This window comes from Leuciscus leuciscus (genome assembly GCF_965113295.1).
Source record: "Leuciscus leuciscus genome assembly, chromosome: 2".
Lineage (NCBI taxonomy): Eukaryota > Metazoa > Chordata > Actinopteri > Cypriniformes > Leuciscidae > Leuciscus > Leuciscus leuciscus.
This window is the reverse complement of record NC_138726.1, coordinates 50,441,429-50,458,716: the sequence shown is the minus strand read 5'-3', so window position 1 is coordinate 50,458,716 and position 17,288 is coordinate 50,441,429. Positions and strand designations below refer to the sequence as shown.

At 38.1% G+C, this 17,288-nt stretch overlaps 1 protein-coding gene across 3 annotated transcripts; it reads right to left on the bottom strand.

Moving 5' to 3' along the window:
- Nucleotides 1–3,111: 3,111 nt before the first annotated feature.
- LOC309488285 (uncharacterized protein) lies at nt 3,112–17,112 on the bottom strand. Of its 3 annotated transcripts, XM_082156460.1 has the most exons (7): nt 17,069–17,112; nt 16,911–16,992; nt 4,465–4,824; nt 4,034–4,363; nt 3,776–3,883; nt 3,646–3,668; nt 3,112–3,460 (listed from the first exon to the last, which is right to left on the bottom strand). In XM_082156460.1, the coding sequence occupies exons 1-7, from the start codon at nt 17,069–17,071 to the stop codon at nt 3,338–3,340; spliced, it is 1,029 nt and encodes a 342-aa protein (XP_082012586.1). In that variant the 5' UTR covers nt 17,072–17,112; the 3' UTR covers nt 3,112–3,337. The 3 variants fall into 3 exon arrangements, with proteins under 3 accessions (XP_082012586.1, XP_082012587.1, XP_082012585.1); XM_082156459.1 differs by lacking the exons at nt 16,911–16,992; nt 17,069–17,112 and adding an exon at nt 4,926–5,077 and having other exon boundaries at nt 3,114–3,460; XM_082156461.1 differs by lacking the exons at nt 3,646–3,668; nt 16,911–16,992; nt 17,069–17,112 and adding an exon at nt 4,926–5,077 and having other exon boundaries at nt 3,112–3,483.
- Between the last annotated feature and the right edge of the window lie 176 nt (nt 17,113–17,288).

The window sequence follows — 17,288 nt, the reverse complement described above, 5'->3', positions numbered from 1 at the left end:
AGATTATTAATAGAGGTATTTTGTCCCCACCAATCGCTGCACAAGTTAAGGTTATATCTGATGACGAAAGCACGTTAGCTAGCCCTCCCGGAACCCATACATACAGTCGGCCATAGATATCATATATAAACGCTAGATGTCTTATGGCGCCGTCACTTCCGGCATCACCGTTCGGCCATCTTGTCACAGTGAAGCTGTGAATTAAGGTGAGTGATCAGCATGCACACAAATCCTCTTATCTCGCTGAAATCTTGACGGATTTACAAACGGTTTGGTTTCTTACAAACGTTATTAACGTGGCTATAATTCAGAACGCTTGAACATGTATGTTATAATTATTCATATGTATGCAGTGTATGTATGCAGTGTCATAACTACATCTCTGACGTTTATAACAAACCAAACCGTTTGAAAATCGGTAGAAAATTGAGCAAGTTATGGTTATTTAAAAGTACATGCACCATTAAACGAGTGAGCGAGCGCCCTGTGATAAGATGGCCGCCACGTGCGGACGTCGACCTCCATTGGCCAGCAGCGCGCACGAGACATCTAGCCTTTATATATGATATCTATGCAGTCGGCATCTAGTCATAGTTGGGGGCGTGGCGAGGGTGGAGTCGGCGTGGGGGAAAACACTGCGAACATCGTGTGTATTTGAATGACAAAAATGTGGTATTGCGAGTCATTGACGCCTGCCGACCGGCAACGGTACATTGTAAAATTATTTGCAATAGGTTATGATAGCCCTGATTTAATTAAAAACTGGGTAAATGACCCAACCAAATGGCCGGAGGTGTCGTTTCCAGACATATTTTGTTATCTGGTTGAATCTCAAGACATCGCGGCAGCTGTAGCAGTAACATTAGCCTATTATACCTCAATCAACTTATGTTGCATACTATAACTCCATAAAACCTTGTCACTTACCAATTGTACGTAGGCCTATGCTTCACTCCAAACTATTAATCCTTTTGTAAAACGGTGATCAGTAGTAAGAAGTTGCCGAGGGACTGTGCTGACAGTTATCCCTAAAGTCCTCTAGTAACTCACAGACTGCAGCCTACTCCATAGGTTCACGGCTCGCGTCATGAGCCTTCAGCTGATAACGCTAATGTGAATGAGACATCCCTTATGAAAAACAACTATAGGAATCTTGTAGTATTTTGGGACAAAATATTATAGTAATCCTAGAGGAATACTATAGTATTTTGGGACATATAGAAGTACTAGAGGTATTACAGAACATCACATAAGTATTATACACTACTATAGAAATCTTATAGGATTACTATAGTTCTTTTTCGTAAGGGATGTAGACAAAACTAGCCCATTGCCTAATACGAGTTTAACACCCACTACTATATCACACAGCTAGGGATCTACTTACATAGTAATCTCAAAAAAGAAAACTCAAAAGCCATTTTGTCCTCATTTCCGGTTCTGTGTGTTTATTAGGAAGGATGTAGAACATCAATTCATAATTTGTTTGTTTATTGGCGGTACAGAAAACGACACAGCAACTCTTCGGCATGATTGCCCCGTGTATTTCAATGAGCGCCAAGGCAATGTTTTCCCCCACGGGCTAAATTCACATCACGTGACGGGGCGTTCCCGGGGGCGTTCCCAGACCAACCGTCTGTATCTATAGAGAACGCATTGCAGTGCCTGCAGTTCGAAAAAATTATAAAAAATAAAATAAATATTTTTATTATAAAAAAAATAAAATAAATCTATGTATGGAAGTTGGAACATACAACGTTGGAAGTTGGAAGATCTGGGCGATTCTCGGACAGAGTGAAATCGCCCAAAAAGAGGCGGTATTCCACAGAACGCGACCTAACGCTGATTGGACTATATCCAGGGGTAGAACAACAGTGATGGCTTGTGTAACTCTGTGGTTGAATCATTGACTTAGTATGGGTTTGACTTAGGCACCCATAGTATTTTTTTCCTACTAGTCAATGGCTACCGTCAATACAATACAAACATTCTTTAAAATATCTTGTTTTTTGTTCAACAGAAGAAAGAGTTTTGGAACAACTTGAGGGTGAATGAAGGCCCTTTCACACGGGACGCGACAGTCGAGAGTGTCTAGTTCATTTTCAATAGGAGATGTGCGGAAAGCGGCAAAACGCTTGTGCACCCAAAATCATGCCGCTTTCAGAAGCAGGCGCCGCCAAAGATAAAAATATTTTATCTTTTTGTGAGTGGCAGCGGCTACGTCGGCTTTAACCAATCATTGAACAGGATATTACCGACCAATCATAGAACATTTCACTAAACTTATATCAGAGTGCTGAAAATATAAATATTATTGATAAATAATTAATGATAATAATTAATAATGACACCACAACCACCACACATTTTTTTTTTTTTTTATCTGTTAAGATAAATTTATCTATTTGTTTTGTTGATGATTGTAACTATGGCAACGTCCACCCCAAGACCGCAAAGCGAACACCACCTCAACTGCACAAAGCGCTTCCACTACGAGAGAAAGCAGCAGCCGCTCAGTGATTGCACCGCTTGCCGCGTCCCATGTGAAAGGGCCTAAAGTGATGCAACTTTTCATTTTTGGGTGAACTATCCCATTAAGAATTCTTGTTAAATACCAACTAAATGTGCACCAGTGCTTTTTAAAGGGAACTGTATCTTATACAACCACCATTTGAGTTAACAGAATAAAAACAACATAACACAAACACATTTTAACAAATGCACATTACATGCACATACATTTTATTTTAGTAGATGCAAATGAAGCATAGGCTACCATGCAAGTAATATGTGATTCATAAGGAAACTGTAAAATGGAACATTTCATAAGTTCCAAAGTTGACCTGAAAAGAACAAAGCAGAGTCTAACAACATACATTCATTAATCCACATAAATTCAATGAGCACACAAACACAAACTACCTTTCTTTTCCCACAATTATCCTTACTATGCCAAAGAAATGCATATATCTAAAAATAAACAGTACAAAGCCATAATAACACTTAAACATACAAAGACATTAAAATATGGACACTTACACACACACACACACACACACACACACACACACACACACACACACACACACACACACACACACACACACACACACACTCACAGGCTATATATATATATATATATATGTATAAAGCAGAGATAAATTCATTGCCCTAAAAATGATCAGACTATACTCTGGGTTTAATTTTCAGAGGACGAAAGTCAACTCATAAAATCTAGGAGAAATTACCAAAATTATTCTGACAAATTGAATTAAATTGATGTTATAAGATCATGATGAAAATATATGTGTCGAAGTGAAACGCTCCTCTCTGGATGTTACTGCTGTGATCTGACCTGAGCGTACAGAGACTGCTCCTGAATGACCTTTGATTTGGTCCTTCTAGTGTTCAGAGGTTTCTGACCAAAACTAATGGATGCGTAATTCATGCTGTCTTCATTCTAATATCAAGAGAGAAAATAATCTCCAATTATGAGAGGAAAATTACACATGATGTGGCATAATATACACCAAAAGTTTTTAAAAACCATGAAAAAATATATATTATCTAATATTAAATTAATAAAACAGACACATTGGTAAAGATTTGGAAAATATCTAAAATGGAAGATAATTGTGTTCTTACTTGATTCTCCTGAGGTTTCGGCACTTTGGGAAATTAAGAAACAGTCTTGTCATTATAAATGGTAGTTCAATTTCTACAACATTTTCCTTTACAATAATAATAAAAAAATAGTTTATTCAGAAAGTCCTACCTTTATTCTGACCCCTGAATAGCTTTATTCCGAGAAAAACAACAAGAACAAAAAATATAATGTTTGAAACTCCAAGAGCAAGAAGAGTTGGATTCACATCACCACTCACTGAAACAAAATTAATTAGATTTTCTTAGAATTTTTTTTTAGATAAGTTTGGTATTATGTACTCTAGTATATGAATCAAATGATTTTCCAGATAGGAGATAAAGCTAAACATTTCAACAGTTCAAGCCAGACATTTGCATTTCACCTTACCTCTAAAATTGAGTTGAGTTCCTTTTCCAAACAGTATCTCTCCACATGCGGCCACAGCGCAGTAGTAAATCCCAGTATCAGAGTCACTGATGTTGCTCTTGAGGAGATTGTAGACACAGCTCTGCGTTTGAGACTCACTGCTGTTCTTACACTGACCATTTCTCTCTCCTTTGGTGTAAAGGACTCCTTGAGAGTCTCCCAAGCTTTGTCTGAACCAGTAGACGCTGTGTTCTCCAGCACAACTCTCACTGAAGATGCTGCACTGCAAATTCACTGAATCCCCTGGATGAAGCGTGTCTATCAAAGACTGCTGAAGGTTTGTGTATCCACCTTGAAAAGTGACAAAAAAGGAACAGAAATAGTAAGAAAAAAAGAAAAGAAAAAGTTGCCACAAATCAAACAAAGCTAAAATAACAAGCAGTAAAACTTACCTTCATAAATTAGTCTGGTGCCTGCACCCATTCCAATGCTGTAATATGATGCAACGACACAGTAATATGTTGCTGAGTCTGAAGGCTTTGTCTGTAAAATGATCAGATTAAAATGATCGTCTCCTTTGAAAACATTAAAACGATTCATTTTCTCAAAGTCCTTATTCCAGCTGGGTTGTTGATTTAAATATAAAGACACAATTTGTATGAATCTTCCATCAGCCGTCTGTTTAAACCATGCTTTTGTTGATTGCAGAAGCGTTGAAAAGCTGCAAGTAAGATTCACATCCTCTCCAGCTCGAACTACTTTTACATCTTCCTGAACAACATCCACATTAGAGGACACATCAGAGGAGCAGACTGCAAAATCAAGCACACAATAGTAACATTTAGAGTTGAAAGTGTTAATAAATAAATAGGTTACTTGTTTAATGTTTAAAAAGTAATTTAGGTATATTTACATATTGTTGAGGAAAGCAAAAAAAATATTATATATCTCATGATCAGTCGTCTTCCAAAATTGTCCTCAGGCTTGGAATTCCCCTGAAAAAGCAAACGAATGAGCCACACCATCACACACGCTAAAGAATAAGGGTAGATCACTAGACTGTGTCTTTACCATGTGTCCATCTGTCTCTGCTTCAGTCAACTGAGGCACATGTGCACTTTCACCTTAACTTTTCTGCTTTCACACATTGCCACCACATCAAAATGTCAAAAAAAGTCTAACCTAACCATCTTTCCATTGCTCCAAAAAAATCTCTTATTTAGATAGATAGGTGTTATTAATACTACTGCTTAGTAAGTTGGCTTCTCTCTAAACAATGTGGTTAATATGTTGTTTTATTGCTAATGCTTGATGTGGTTTGACAAAGGGAAAAAAAGCAGGAAATAAGATGTTAAAAGAAGCATGTAACCAGAAGACAAACCTTTAAAGGGCCTCACAAGAAAGTTCTTTTTTACCGGTGATGAGCATCCAAATATGATCAAGTTGAACTATTCTGGATTGGTGAATACATGGTTATGCATACATCTCATGCATATATGTCACGATATGCTGATCCGTAAACACAATGGAGAGTACAATATATATAGTTTTTAATAAACTGAAACTCAGGAGAATACAGGAACAGGAATGAGAACCACTAAACAAAAATACCACGTTAACACAAGACAAAACATTGAGGAGAACTAAGGGCTTAAATACACAAGGAGAGGTAATGAGAAAACTAAATGAACAACAGGTGAATGTAACGAGTAACCAAGGGAACAAACTGACACACACTAGAAAACTAGTGGTGCATTCCAGACTGTAAAGTGGACATCACAGGGTACTCCGCCTTAAGTGAGATTCCAATCCGAAGGGAGTGAACATGTTCTGTTCAAAGGGCACTGTGAACTGCAAAGTGAATAAGGGAACATCGATACATCACTTCACAGGAAGTGGATAGTGAAAATCACCCAACTGTTATTGCTCATCGCGTCACCAGTCTGAACTACCAATGGAGCAGAGCCTTTGGAAGAGTTTTTAAATGGCTCTGCGATGGACGAGTTTACGTATAGAATATTCATAAATATTTTGTTGTTATTATACAAACTATAATATTTATGAACCTCAGGATTGTTTACTATGCAGCTGTGCGTGGCAAAGAAAGCACACAAAATGAGACAGCTACAATTATTAAAACCATTGATTAAGTACACATTTACACATACTTAACCAAATCATATTTATTTTCATTATAAATGACAGTTATTGTACAGCTTCAATTAATAGCTGCAATAGTCAATTAAATGTACAAGTAGTCTAACATTTTTTAATTATATTTATTAGATACATAATGTTTGTTTTGTATATGTATATTATATGATTTTTATATGATAAATTTGAAAGTAAAGTAAAACATTTTTTTTTAATTATATCAATATTTATGTTATATCATAATCTGTGCGACCCCGTCATTGCCTTTCTTTGATGATGGTGTAGTTCCAAATTTTCAGCAAAGTCCACTTCAACGGATATCCCGTGCTCAGGGAGTAGGGACTCGGGAGCAGTTGAACACTGCGTAGGGACCCTGTCAATCGGAATACACCTTAGGTCAACTCACAATGACAGGAAACACAGGTTAACCGGAACAGGGAAAACTGAAACAAAACACAATGAAATTACCTAGTTCTGGCATGAAACACTAGATGGCGCAGGCTGATAAGTCTTTGACTCATTTGGTAGCGATCACATGCTTATCTACATAGCACAGCTGATTGGTTGCTGTTGCATCAGCGTCCAATGAGCTGCGACTCAACATTCAAACAAATACAGGTGTGTTGCTGTTAGCACTAACAGTATGCAGTGCACTTTCTGAATGGCAGTGCACTTTGCATCTGGAATCAATATCTAAGATAAGTGATTGATGTTTTATTCCACATCTCTGCGCACATTGTGTGGTCCGGTTATTAATTCATAAATGGAGCAATCTTTACAAGTAGCTTCATGTTAGAAATGTTTTAAATAGCGTCATGTCAACAGTGCTCGAGTGAATCACTGAAGCATTTAAGCAGCAGTGTTTACTGCATGCAGCAGCAGCGATCTATTGTATGTCATTGCTGTTTTATACGCTGTTAGCATGGATATGAAAACAGTTAAAGTGATGCATTTGTGATTCAAACGACATTCACCATATTTAGCGGTATAACTTCAATGACACGTCCTTTTATTTCCAATAGCAATGTTTTCATTAGCTATGCTAAATGTGTGCGGCTGATTCAGATCCTTGTGTGTTCCCGTCATGCTAAAAGAACAATCAATATGTTAAACTAAGCATCATGTTTATAGTCTTGTTTGTATAGTCATGTACAATTATAGTCATGTTTATAGTCTTTACTAAGCATAAGTTGGAGCGCTATGCAGTTGTGTCTATGCAGCAGAAACTGGTCTATTGTTTGTATTTCTGTGAGTAAATGCTGTCAATAGATGAGAAGGTTAAAGTAAAATAAGCATTCACCTTCAATGGGATTACATGTTAGCAGAAACAAATATATTTCAAGGGTAATGTTTCATTACCTATGCTAACATATTTATCGAGCGTCAGAGCACGCTGTCATTCGTTATCGCTCCTAATGGCTTTTCATTTATCAAATAAGAGTATAAGGGTTATGTAATCATTATCAAATGACTTTATTGATGATACTTGCTCAGGTGGTTGCTGGGTTCCTATCTCTATCAAGGCAAGGCAAGGCAAGGCAAGGCAAGTTTATTTATATAGCACATTTCATACACAATGGCAATTCAAAGTGCTTTACATAGAAGAAATTTAAATAATAAAAAGAAATAAGAATAATTAAAACAGTTTAAAAAAAAAAAAAAAAAAATACAGTACAAACAGTCGGACGAACATTGGCACAGTGCTCATTCAGTAAATGCATAGTTAAACAGATGTGTTTTGAGTCTGCATTTGAATGTGACTACAGTAGGAGCACATCTGATCTCCTCTGGAAGCTGGTTCCAGCTGTGGCTGGCATAATAGCTAAAAGCAGACTCGCCATGCTTAGAGTGAACCCTTGGTATTTCAAGCTGATATGATCCTAATGATCTGAGTGATCTGTTGGGTTTATATTCAGTGAGCATATCTGCAATGTATTGAGGTCCTAGGCCATTGAATGATTTATATACCAGTAATAATACTTTAAAATCAATCCTAAGTTTAACTGGGAGCCAGTGTAAAGACCTGAGGACTGGTGTGATATGTTCATATTTTCTGGTTCTGCTCAGAATCCTGGCGGCAGCGTTCTGTATGAGCTGCAACTGTCTTATGGTCTTTTTGGGAAGGCCAGTGAGGAGTCCATTACAATAATCCACCCTGCTGGTGATGAAAGCATGCACAAGTTTCTCTAAGTCTTGTCTGGAAACAAAGCATCTAATTCTTGCAATATTTTTCAGATGATAGTATGCTGATTTAGTTATTGCTTTGACATGACTACTGAAACTAAGCTCTGACTCTAGTGTCACACCAAGATTCCTGACTTGATTTTTGGTTGTTTGACCCCTAGAGTGAAGGTATGCGTTCACCTTGAGAACTTCATCTTTGTTTCCAAACGCAATGACTTCAGTTTTGTCTTTGTTTAACTGAAGAAAGTTTTGACACATCCAACTGTTGACTTCATCAATGCATTGGCACAGGGAGTCAATGGGGCTATAATCGTTGGGCGATAGGGCTAAGTAGAGCTGTGTGTCGTCTGCATAGCTGTGGTAAGAGATTTGGTTATTTCTCATTATTTGGCTCATTGGGAGCATATACAGGTTGAACAGGAGTGGCGCAAGAATTGAGCCTTGAGGGACTCCGCATGTCATGGATGTCCACTCAGACTTATGGTCTCCTATACTCACATAATAACCTCTCCCATCTAAGTATGACCTGAACCATTTTAGGACTATCCCAGAAAGCCCCACCCAGTTTTCCAGCCTGTCCAGAAGTATGTTGTGATCGACAGTGTCAAATGCAGCACTGAGGTCGAGTAGTACCAGCACTGATAATTTGCCTGAGTCAGTATTTAAGCGAATATCGTTTATTATCTTTATGAGCGATGTCTCTGTGCTGTGATGCGGTCGGAAACCAGATTGAAAATTGTCAAAGTATCCATTCGAGCATAAGAATTTGTTCAGCTGATTGAAGACAACTTTTTCAATGATCTTACCTATGAAAGGAAGATTTGAGATCGGTCTATAGTTGCTTAATATGGTCTTATCCAGATTGCTCTTTTTCAGGAGGGGCTTGACAACTGCAGTTTTTAGGGAGTTTGGAAAACTCCCAGAGAGAAGTGAAGCATTTACCACTTCTAGAAGATCTGCTTCTAAACTGTTTAACACACTTTTGAAAAACGATGTGGGAAGTGTGTCAAGAGCGCAGGTTGATGTTTTAAGGTGCTGTATGGTTTCTTCCAAAATGTTGCCATCAATTTCTTTGAAATCAGACATAGTAACTACTTTCTCAGGTGGTTTGATCTGTCTGACCCCAGCGCAAGTCAAGGATGTGCTGATCACCTTTCTGATATTATTGATGATTTTCTCAGAGAAGAAAGAAGCAAACTCACGGCACTTGCTGTCTGAGAGCATTTCACTGGGAATCTGGCTTGGGGGGTTTGTCAGTCTCTCTACAGTAGCAAAAAGAGTGCGTGTGTTGTTTAAATTACTGTTTATAATATTTGAGAAGAAAGTCTGTCTAGCTTTGCCTAGTTCCATATTGAAAGCATGAAGGCTGTCTTTGTAGATGTTATAATGGACTACAAGTTTTGTATCAGCTTGCAACGTCATATCTATTGTTCACAAGAACACATAGCATGCATTTCTAGTGTTAAGCCGGTCGGCAAGGTAGTCAACAGAGATGTGTGGATGGCCTATTATTTCATCCGCAACCGCATCACAAAACTCATTCGCTGATTGTTTTAAGGTCTGTGGGCGATGCAAGGCACTGTTGATGTGAGCCGCGAGGCTAAAAAAGCTCTTGCCTGTTCTAGAAAGGATACTGATCCAATGCACCAAAGATATTTAAAGGCTGAAGTCCCTACTAGTATAGCCTATTATGTTGTATCCCTAGAATATCAGCAGTGAACTCCTTCTCCGATCGGCGCAAAGGGACAAAAATAAATAAATAGCCTAAATAAAATGCACATTGGCAAACCTGACCTTACCTAACTAGGCTACTGTACAATTTTATCATTGTAATAAAAAACGCAATTTGGCACATCATTTCAACATGCTGCTATTTAGTCTACTACTAATTAATGCCTATTGCACCTTATTTTTTAGCAAAAAGAAAGAAAGCTCAAATAAAATAACAAGTCATTCACATTATAGGCTAATTAACTCTACGCACTGTCACGTCAGGGTGACGACTAGGACGAGCCTGTTCTGAAGACTCACGTTATTTTTGACTTCATGGGAAGAGAGCGTCTTTTTCAGGCAGACAGTTCAATTCATTTTATACCAGCAGCCCTAACAATCATTTGATTGGTTCAACCGCCACCCGGCCAAATTTAATTAAAATATAATTTTTTCATCAAGTCATCCGTCCGTGGCTGTAACCGCCAATCGCGCATCTCTAGTTGTCAAGACACACATAGATAGCAAAACATGGGGTCCCATGAGGAAAAAAAGTAGGCCCTACATATGTTTTGGCAATAGATCTGCTGTTTTGGGGGTTTTTTTCTATCTCTTCCTGTCTCCTGGCTATGTCATCATTATGCAGATAAATGCATATCTGCCGATGCACAGCTTGTTTTCTCACTCAAAAGCACATGTATATTACTTGTATTGTAGGGTGACCATATTTTAGTTTTCAGAAAACAGGACGGGGGCGTGGTTTGGGAGGCGTGGTTAAGGGGTGGGGGCGTGGTTGGGGTGAATGCATCAAAAAATACTTGACAAATGCATTCACAACCTTGCAACTATGTTATTGTACTTTAATACATAAAGTAGCCTAATACATCCTTTCCATTCAATGTTTGGCCCGCAACAATAGAATAGCCTACTATTAAAAAAAAAGTTTAGCTTTTAACACCTTTTACATGACACTATTTCTTTTCATGGCCATAGCATAGCTTAAAAATCTACCACTAAAATAAAAAAATCTACTACACTATTTCAGTAAAAAAACAATTTCAATCCTCCTGATGTTCTCTATAGCCTTTTCTTTATGTGGGCTTCTACTTCGCTAGCACCTTTATTTGACACTGACAAGTACGTTCCAGCTTTGCAGTTCATGCATTCTGCTTTACACGGATCCCGACCGAAACGAAAAAAACAGGAATTTTCTCTGTAAATTATCTGTGAATTTACATTTGGGCTTTTTTTTTTTTTTTTTTTTGCTGTTAGCTACTTACATCTTATCTCGCACTTGACCGTAAACTGAAGCATCGACCGTCGAGTCCTGGTCGAGTCACGCTGCTAAAATTGAAATTCTGTGTCTGTGAACGTAAAGTCCGCCTACTTTGATTTGATTGGTCATTTAAAATATTCTGACATTGAGGAGCAGTGTGACAGACCAATGAGGCTGAGATGAACACACACACACAAACAAACACACAGTGGCTTCTGTATTCTGACGTGCTCTCTGCTTGCCGCTGCGGATTGAGGAACGCGCTGATTATAACAAGACGGGGCGAAGCCGGTTTCATATGTTTTGTGTGCAAAGGCAAGCATGTATTTAAAGTACACGCTTAATGGCCCAATGAAAAATAATGAAAACCAGGACATTTTCATCACTTTATAAAAAACAGACAGGACGGCCAGGACAGGACCTGAAAACAGGACATGTCCTGGGAAAACAGGACGTTTGGTCACCCTATTGTATTGTCTATTTCTCCCATTACCCTGTGCAACTGTGTATTGTGAAAAGTTTACAAATGTGTATCAATAGTCTTTTCAGCTGTGCACGACAGCTTTACTGGCATAGGCTGTATGCATGTTTCTGTTACATATGTTACATGTCTGTTACATGTGCAGCAGCAGCAACATGTCTTACATGCTCTCAGCAATGTCTGTGAATGTATTCGCAGTAGCATGTCTCGGTACTTGCTCTTGAGCAGCGGCGTAGCAGATCTATTCCGCCAATCCATTACTATGCCAATCTCTATTTACATACCCGTCTCCCGAGAGTTGTCATGACAGAACTTAACAGAGCCAAACATACGTTACAACATCACTGGTCCACATTCGTGCATCGTAAGTAATGACGTACTTCTGAGTGAACAAGACAGAGGGAAAATTGCATTTAAAGGTGACATATTTATATTATGCCCCTTTTCACAAGATGTAATATAAATCTATGGTGTCCCCAGAATGTGTCTGTGAAATATCAGCTCAAAATCCCAGATCATTTATTATAGCTTGTAAAATTTCACCCTTTTTGGGTTTGAGCAAAAACTCACCTTTTGTGTGTGTCCCTTTAAATGAAAAAGGGCTGCTGCTCCTCCTCCCCGTTCAGAAGAGAGCTGATTCTTTACACGAGCTTCGGATACTCCGGCAATAAACAACACGCAAATCTTACTCATCCAAAGACCCAGAAATGACCAGTAGCGAGTGCAGCCTTACAGAGAGACTCAGGAAGAGCAACTTTAGACGCACCTGGACGTTTCTGAATGGTAAGTGGATACATTTATGTAGTTGTTATGGAGTTACATTGATTCATCTCATAGATTTTAATGTACTGTCATGTTTAACTTTTACACAAGTTGACACAGTTCCATGAGATCTTTATAAGACAGCTGTGACATATTTTGGTCAAATAGTTCTCAATGCTCGTCTGTGCAGCCAACGACAGAACAGTTTGCTTGCTTTGCTCAAACTTTTGCCATTGTGTTAGAACTGGTTACACTGGTTACACAAATGGCGAGCCGTGGGTGGAAACGTGCAGATTTAGGGGCGGTAATATTATAATAAGATCCCCTTCCTTCATCAGAATCAGATCTCATCTACAATCTACAATCACTGATCTACAATCACTAGGTGGCAGTAGAGACCATGTTGAATTCAGCATTCAGCAAGTTCGTCTTTAAAAAAAAAGTCTTTCTTGTTAAAGACTAACTAAATGCTAACTAATACTTTACCAGGGAACTATACCCTACACATGCACCAGGATCCATCATTTAAGTTAACAATAAAAACAATGCAATGAAACATCATTAAAAAACAACAACACATTTGATCAAATGCACATAAACAGGTTATTAATTTAGCAGATGAACATTAAAGCAGCACTCAGTAGCTTCGGGATTTCTTCGCTGTATTCTCGCTTTTTGCTCGCAGGTTTCTCTCTAGAGCTCCCCCCACAGCTTCGGAATAGATATTTGACAACACTGTTGTAAAAACTCGTTGGTGATTCTCAGACACCAGAGGCTATAGATCAACGACATCAAAGCAGATGGGACATTCTTTCAAATGTCTTCTTCATTCGGGTTCGGACAGCGTGAGGGAGCGCAATAATGACAGCATTTTAGCAGATTTCTTTTGGCCGTAAAGCAATTGTTTACATCGCGAGACCTGATATCACGCGAGACTTCCTGACGCAGCGGCCGGCGGCCCGCCGGCTCAAAGTTGCAAGTGCGTATTTTCCGCTCACGGGCACCAGGGGGGTGCGAAACGACCACCATTCAACCCGAAATAAGTAATATAACCATTCCAATGACTCCGAAGCTGTTCAGTTAAGGTAAAAAAAAGTTACTTAGTTCACCTTTAAGTATAGCCTACTTCACACAAGTGATTCATATGGAAACTGTAAAACGGAAATTCCGAAGTTGCTCAAAATGAACAGTCAAACAACATACATTCATTAATACATTAACAAAAAATATAAATGAGCATACAAACACACTACTTCTCTTTTACAATTATCATTATCCTTACTATGCCTAACAAATTAATATAGCTATATAACAGTACAAAGCCAAAATAACACTTTAACATATAAAATGTATTCAAATATGGCCACCAACAGCTATCATCTTGCAATCCATATTTTATGTACATTTTTTTTACATTGTTAGCTACTGATATTTAAAGTTACATTTTCAGAGCATTTAACAATTAAAGGTAGGGTAGGTGATCATTTTTCTAAAAAAAAAACATTCCAAATTTGTTTAAACTGTCTTTATATACCAATACATAATTAAAATGTAAGTACTCTGAAAAAGAAAATATAAAAATCGAGTGACTGTAGACCTTTTAATCTGCAATAAACACAGCTCATTATTTCCATTCACTCCACCCCCTCCCTTCTGAGCTCCTTCCAAAGCCACGCCCCCAAAACACATGAACGCGCGACGCCAAACGCTCAGGCTGGAACAAGACGCATTTATTACCTGAGACGAGTGGAGAGGAAGGAGCGCAGTACATACAGTGACATCATGTCAGAATCACATGTAATAAAATACCTAACTTTATCACTATGAATATAAACAAATAAGATTTCTTTTAGTACTCACTATCAAGCTAGCATATCGATAATGGTAAAGTTTCATTCGGTAACGAGCTATATTTATAAGGCAAAACTAAAAACAGGTTGCATTGATACACGTTTTTCCATTACCATCAGTTACACTGTGATGAAGATGAATTTCGTGTAAGATTCATAACATATACGGTGTTTTGCATGTAAGAGTTTCCATGATGAAAACATTGTTGACTCTAATGAAGACTAACGTACACTCCGAGTCCGGAGACAAGTACCGCATCGTCGGTTCGAGGACAGGTCCGGGGTTGAGGGCGAAGCAGAGGAGGTCGTTCAAGAGCGCGGGCAGGGTCCGAGGAAGTAGTTTTTGCCTTGTTTGCCTTCGCTGACTGCATATGCAGGTGCTTTGAGCTGAATATTTCCGGGAACGGTGACATGTGATGAGTGCACGCAGGGCAGCGCGCGCAGTGGGGCTCGGGGCGGGCACGAGACATGAAGGCATCTGATTGGTTCTTTACATTCGCACCGAATGGCAGTGATTGGTTTTTACTGTCCTGCAGCTGCTACAGAGGTCTGATTTTTTTCATTCCTTTTTCTAAACACATAATGTATTGACTACTATCAGGATGGAAGGACCATTTCACCCAGTATAAAAAAAAGTGTTCCTGAACAGGATTACCTACCCTACCTTTAACTGACACTTAAATGCTTGAAATAAAGGACATGCATATTATAGATTCAAGTTCAATTTATTTTATTTTATTTTTAAATCACATTAAAAACAGCAAGAAGGCAACCAAAGTGCTGTACGGTTAAAAAAAAAAAGAACCAGAGCATCAATGACCAAATTATTCAACCAAATTAAATGTATTGTCTTCAAATATGTTGTTGTAAGCTCATGATGAAAATATTTGTCGAAGTGAAATGCTCCACTAAACCTCTGGATGTTACTGCTGTACGTGAGCGTACAGAGACTGCTCCTGAATGACCTTTGATTTGGTCCTTCTAGTGTTCAGAGGTTTCTGACCAAAACTAATGGATGCGTAATTCATGCTGTCTTCATTCTAATATCAAGAGAGAAAATAATCTCCAATTATGAGAGGAAAATTACACATGATGTGGCATAATATACACCAAAAGTTTTTAAAAACTATGAAAAAATATATATTATCTAATATTAAATAAATCAAATAGATGCATTGGTAAAGATTTGGAAAATATCTAAAATGGAAGATAATTGTGTTCTTACTTGATTCTCCTGAGGTTTCGGCACTTTGGGAAATTAAGAAACAGTCTTGTCATTATAACAATTTCTACAACATTTTCCTTTACAATAAAAAAATAAAAAAATAATAATCAGAAAGTCCTACCTTTATTCTGACCCCTGAATAATTTTATTCCCAGAAAAACAACAAGAACAAAAAATATAATGTTTGAAACTCCAAGAGCAAGAAGAGTTGGATTCACATCACCACTCACTGAAACAAAATTAATTTGATTTTCTTAGAAAACATTTTTTAGATAAGTTTGGTATTATGTACTCTAGTATATGAATCAAATGCTTTTCCAGATAGCAGATAAAGCTAAACATTTCAACAGTTCAAGCCAGACATTTGCATTTCACCTTACCTCTTAAATAGAGTTGAGTTCCTTTTCCAAACAGGATCTCTCCACATGCGGCCACAGCGCAGTAGTAAATCCCAGCATCAGAGTCACTGATGTTGCTCTTGAGGAGATTGTAGACGCAGCTCTGGGTTTGAGACTCACTGCTGTTCTTACACTGACCATTTCTCTCTCCTTTGGTGTAAAGGACTCCTTGAGAGTCTCCCAAGCTTTGTCTGAACCAGTAGACGCTGTGTTCTCCAGCACAACTCTCACTGGAGATGCTGCACTGCAAATTCACTGAATCCCCTGGATGAAGCGTGTCTATCAAAGACTGCTGAAGAGTTGTGTGTGCTACGGCTGCATCTTGACAAAGGGACATAAAAGGGACACTTGAAAAATCAAGGCCAATAGTCATCCAACACAATCCCCACAAAGTATAAATAACAAGCAAGAAAATATACCTCTGACAACTAATCTAGTGCCTGCACCCATTCCAATCTTCCAATTTGATGCGGCTACACAGTAATATGTGGCTGAGTCTGAAGGCTTTGTCTTTAAAATGATCAGATTAAAATGATCATCACCTTTGGTAAAATTAAAACGATTCATTTTCTCAAAGAACGTATTCCATTGGGGTTGTTTAAAGTGTAAAGACACAATCTTTAAAGATTTTCCTTCAGCCGTCTGTTTAAACCATGCTGTTGATTCCAGAAACTCTGAAAAGTTGCAGGGTAAGTTCACATCCTCTCCAGACTTAACTATTTTTAAATCTTGCTGAACAACATTCACTTCAGAAGCGCAGACTGCAAAAGGAAGCACACATTAGATACTTTAGAGTTAAATGTGTTATAGGTGAGTTGTTTATATGTTTACAAAGCATAAGCATTTAGGTATATTTACATATTGTTGAGGAAAGCAAAAGAATGAAGTAATATCTCATGATCAGTCGTCTTCCAAAATTATCCTCAGGCTTTGAATTCCCCTGGAAAAGCAAACGAATGAGCCACACCATCACACACGCTAAAGAATAAGGGTAGATCACTAGACTGTGTCCTTACCATGTGTCCATCTGTCTCTGCTTCAGTCAACTGAGGCACATGTGCACTTTCACCTTAACTTTTCTGCCTTCACACACTGTCGCCACATCAAAATGAAAAAAAAACAAAAACAAAAATCTAACCCAACCATCTTTCCATTGCTCCAAAAAACCTAATTTATTAGGAAATGCATTATAAATACTATTGCTTAGTTATCCAGTTTTTAGCAACTAAAGTTGGC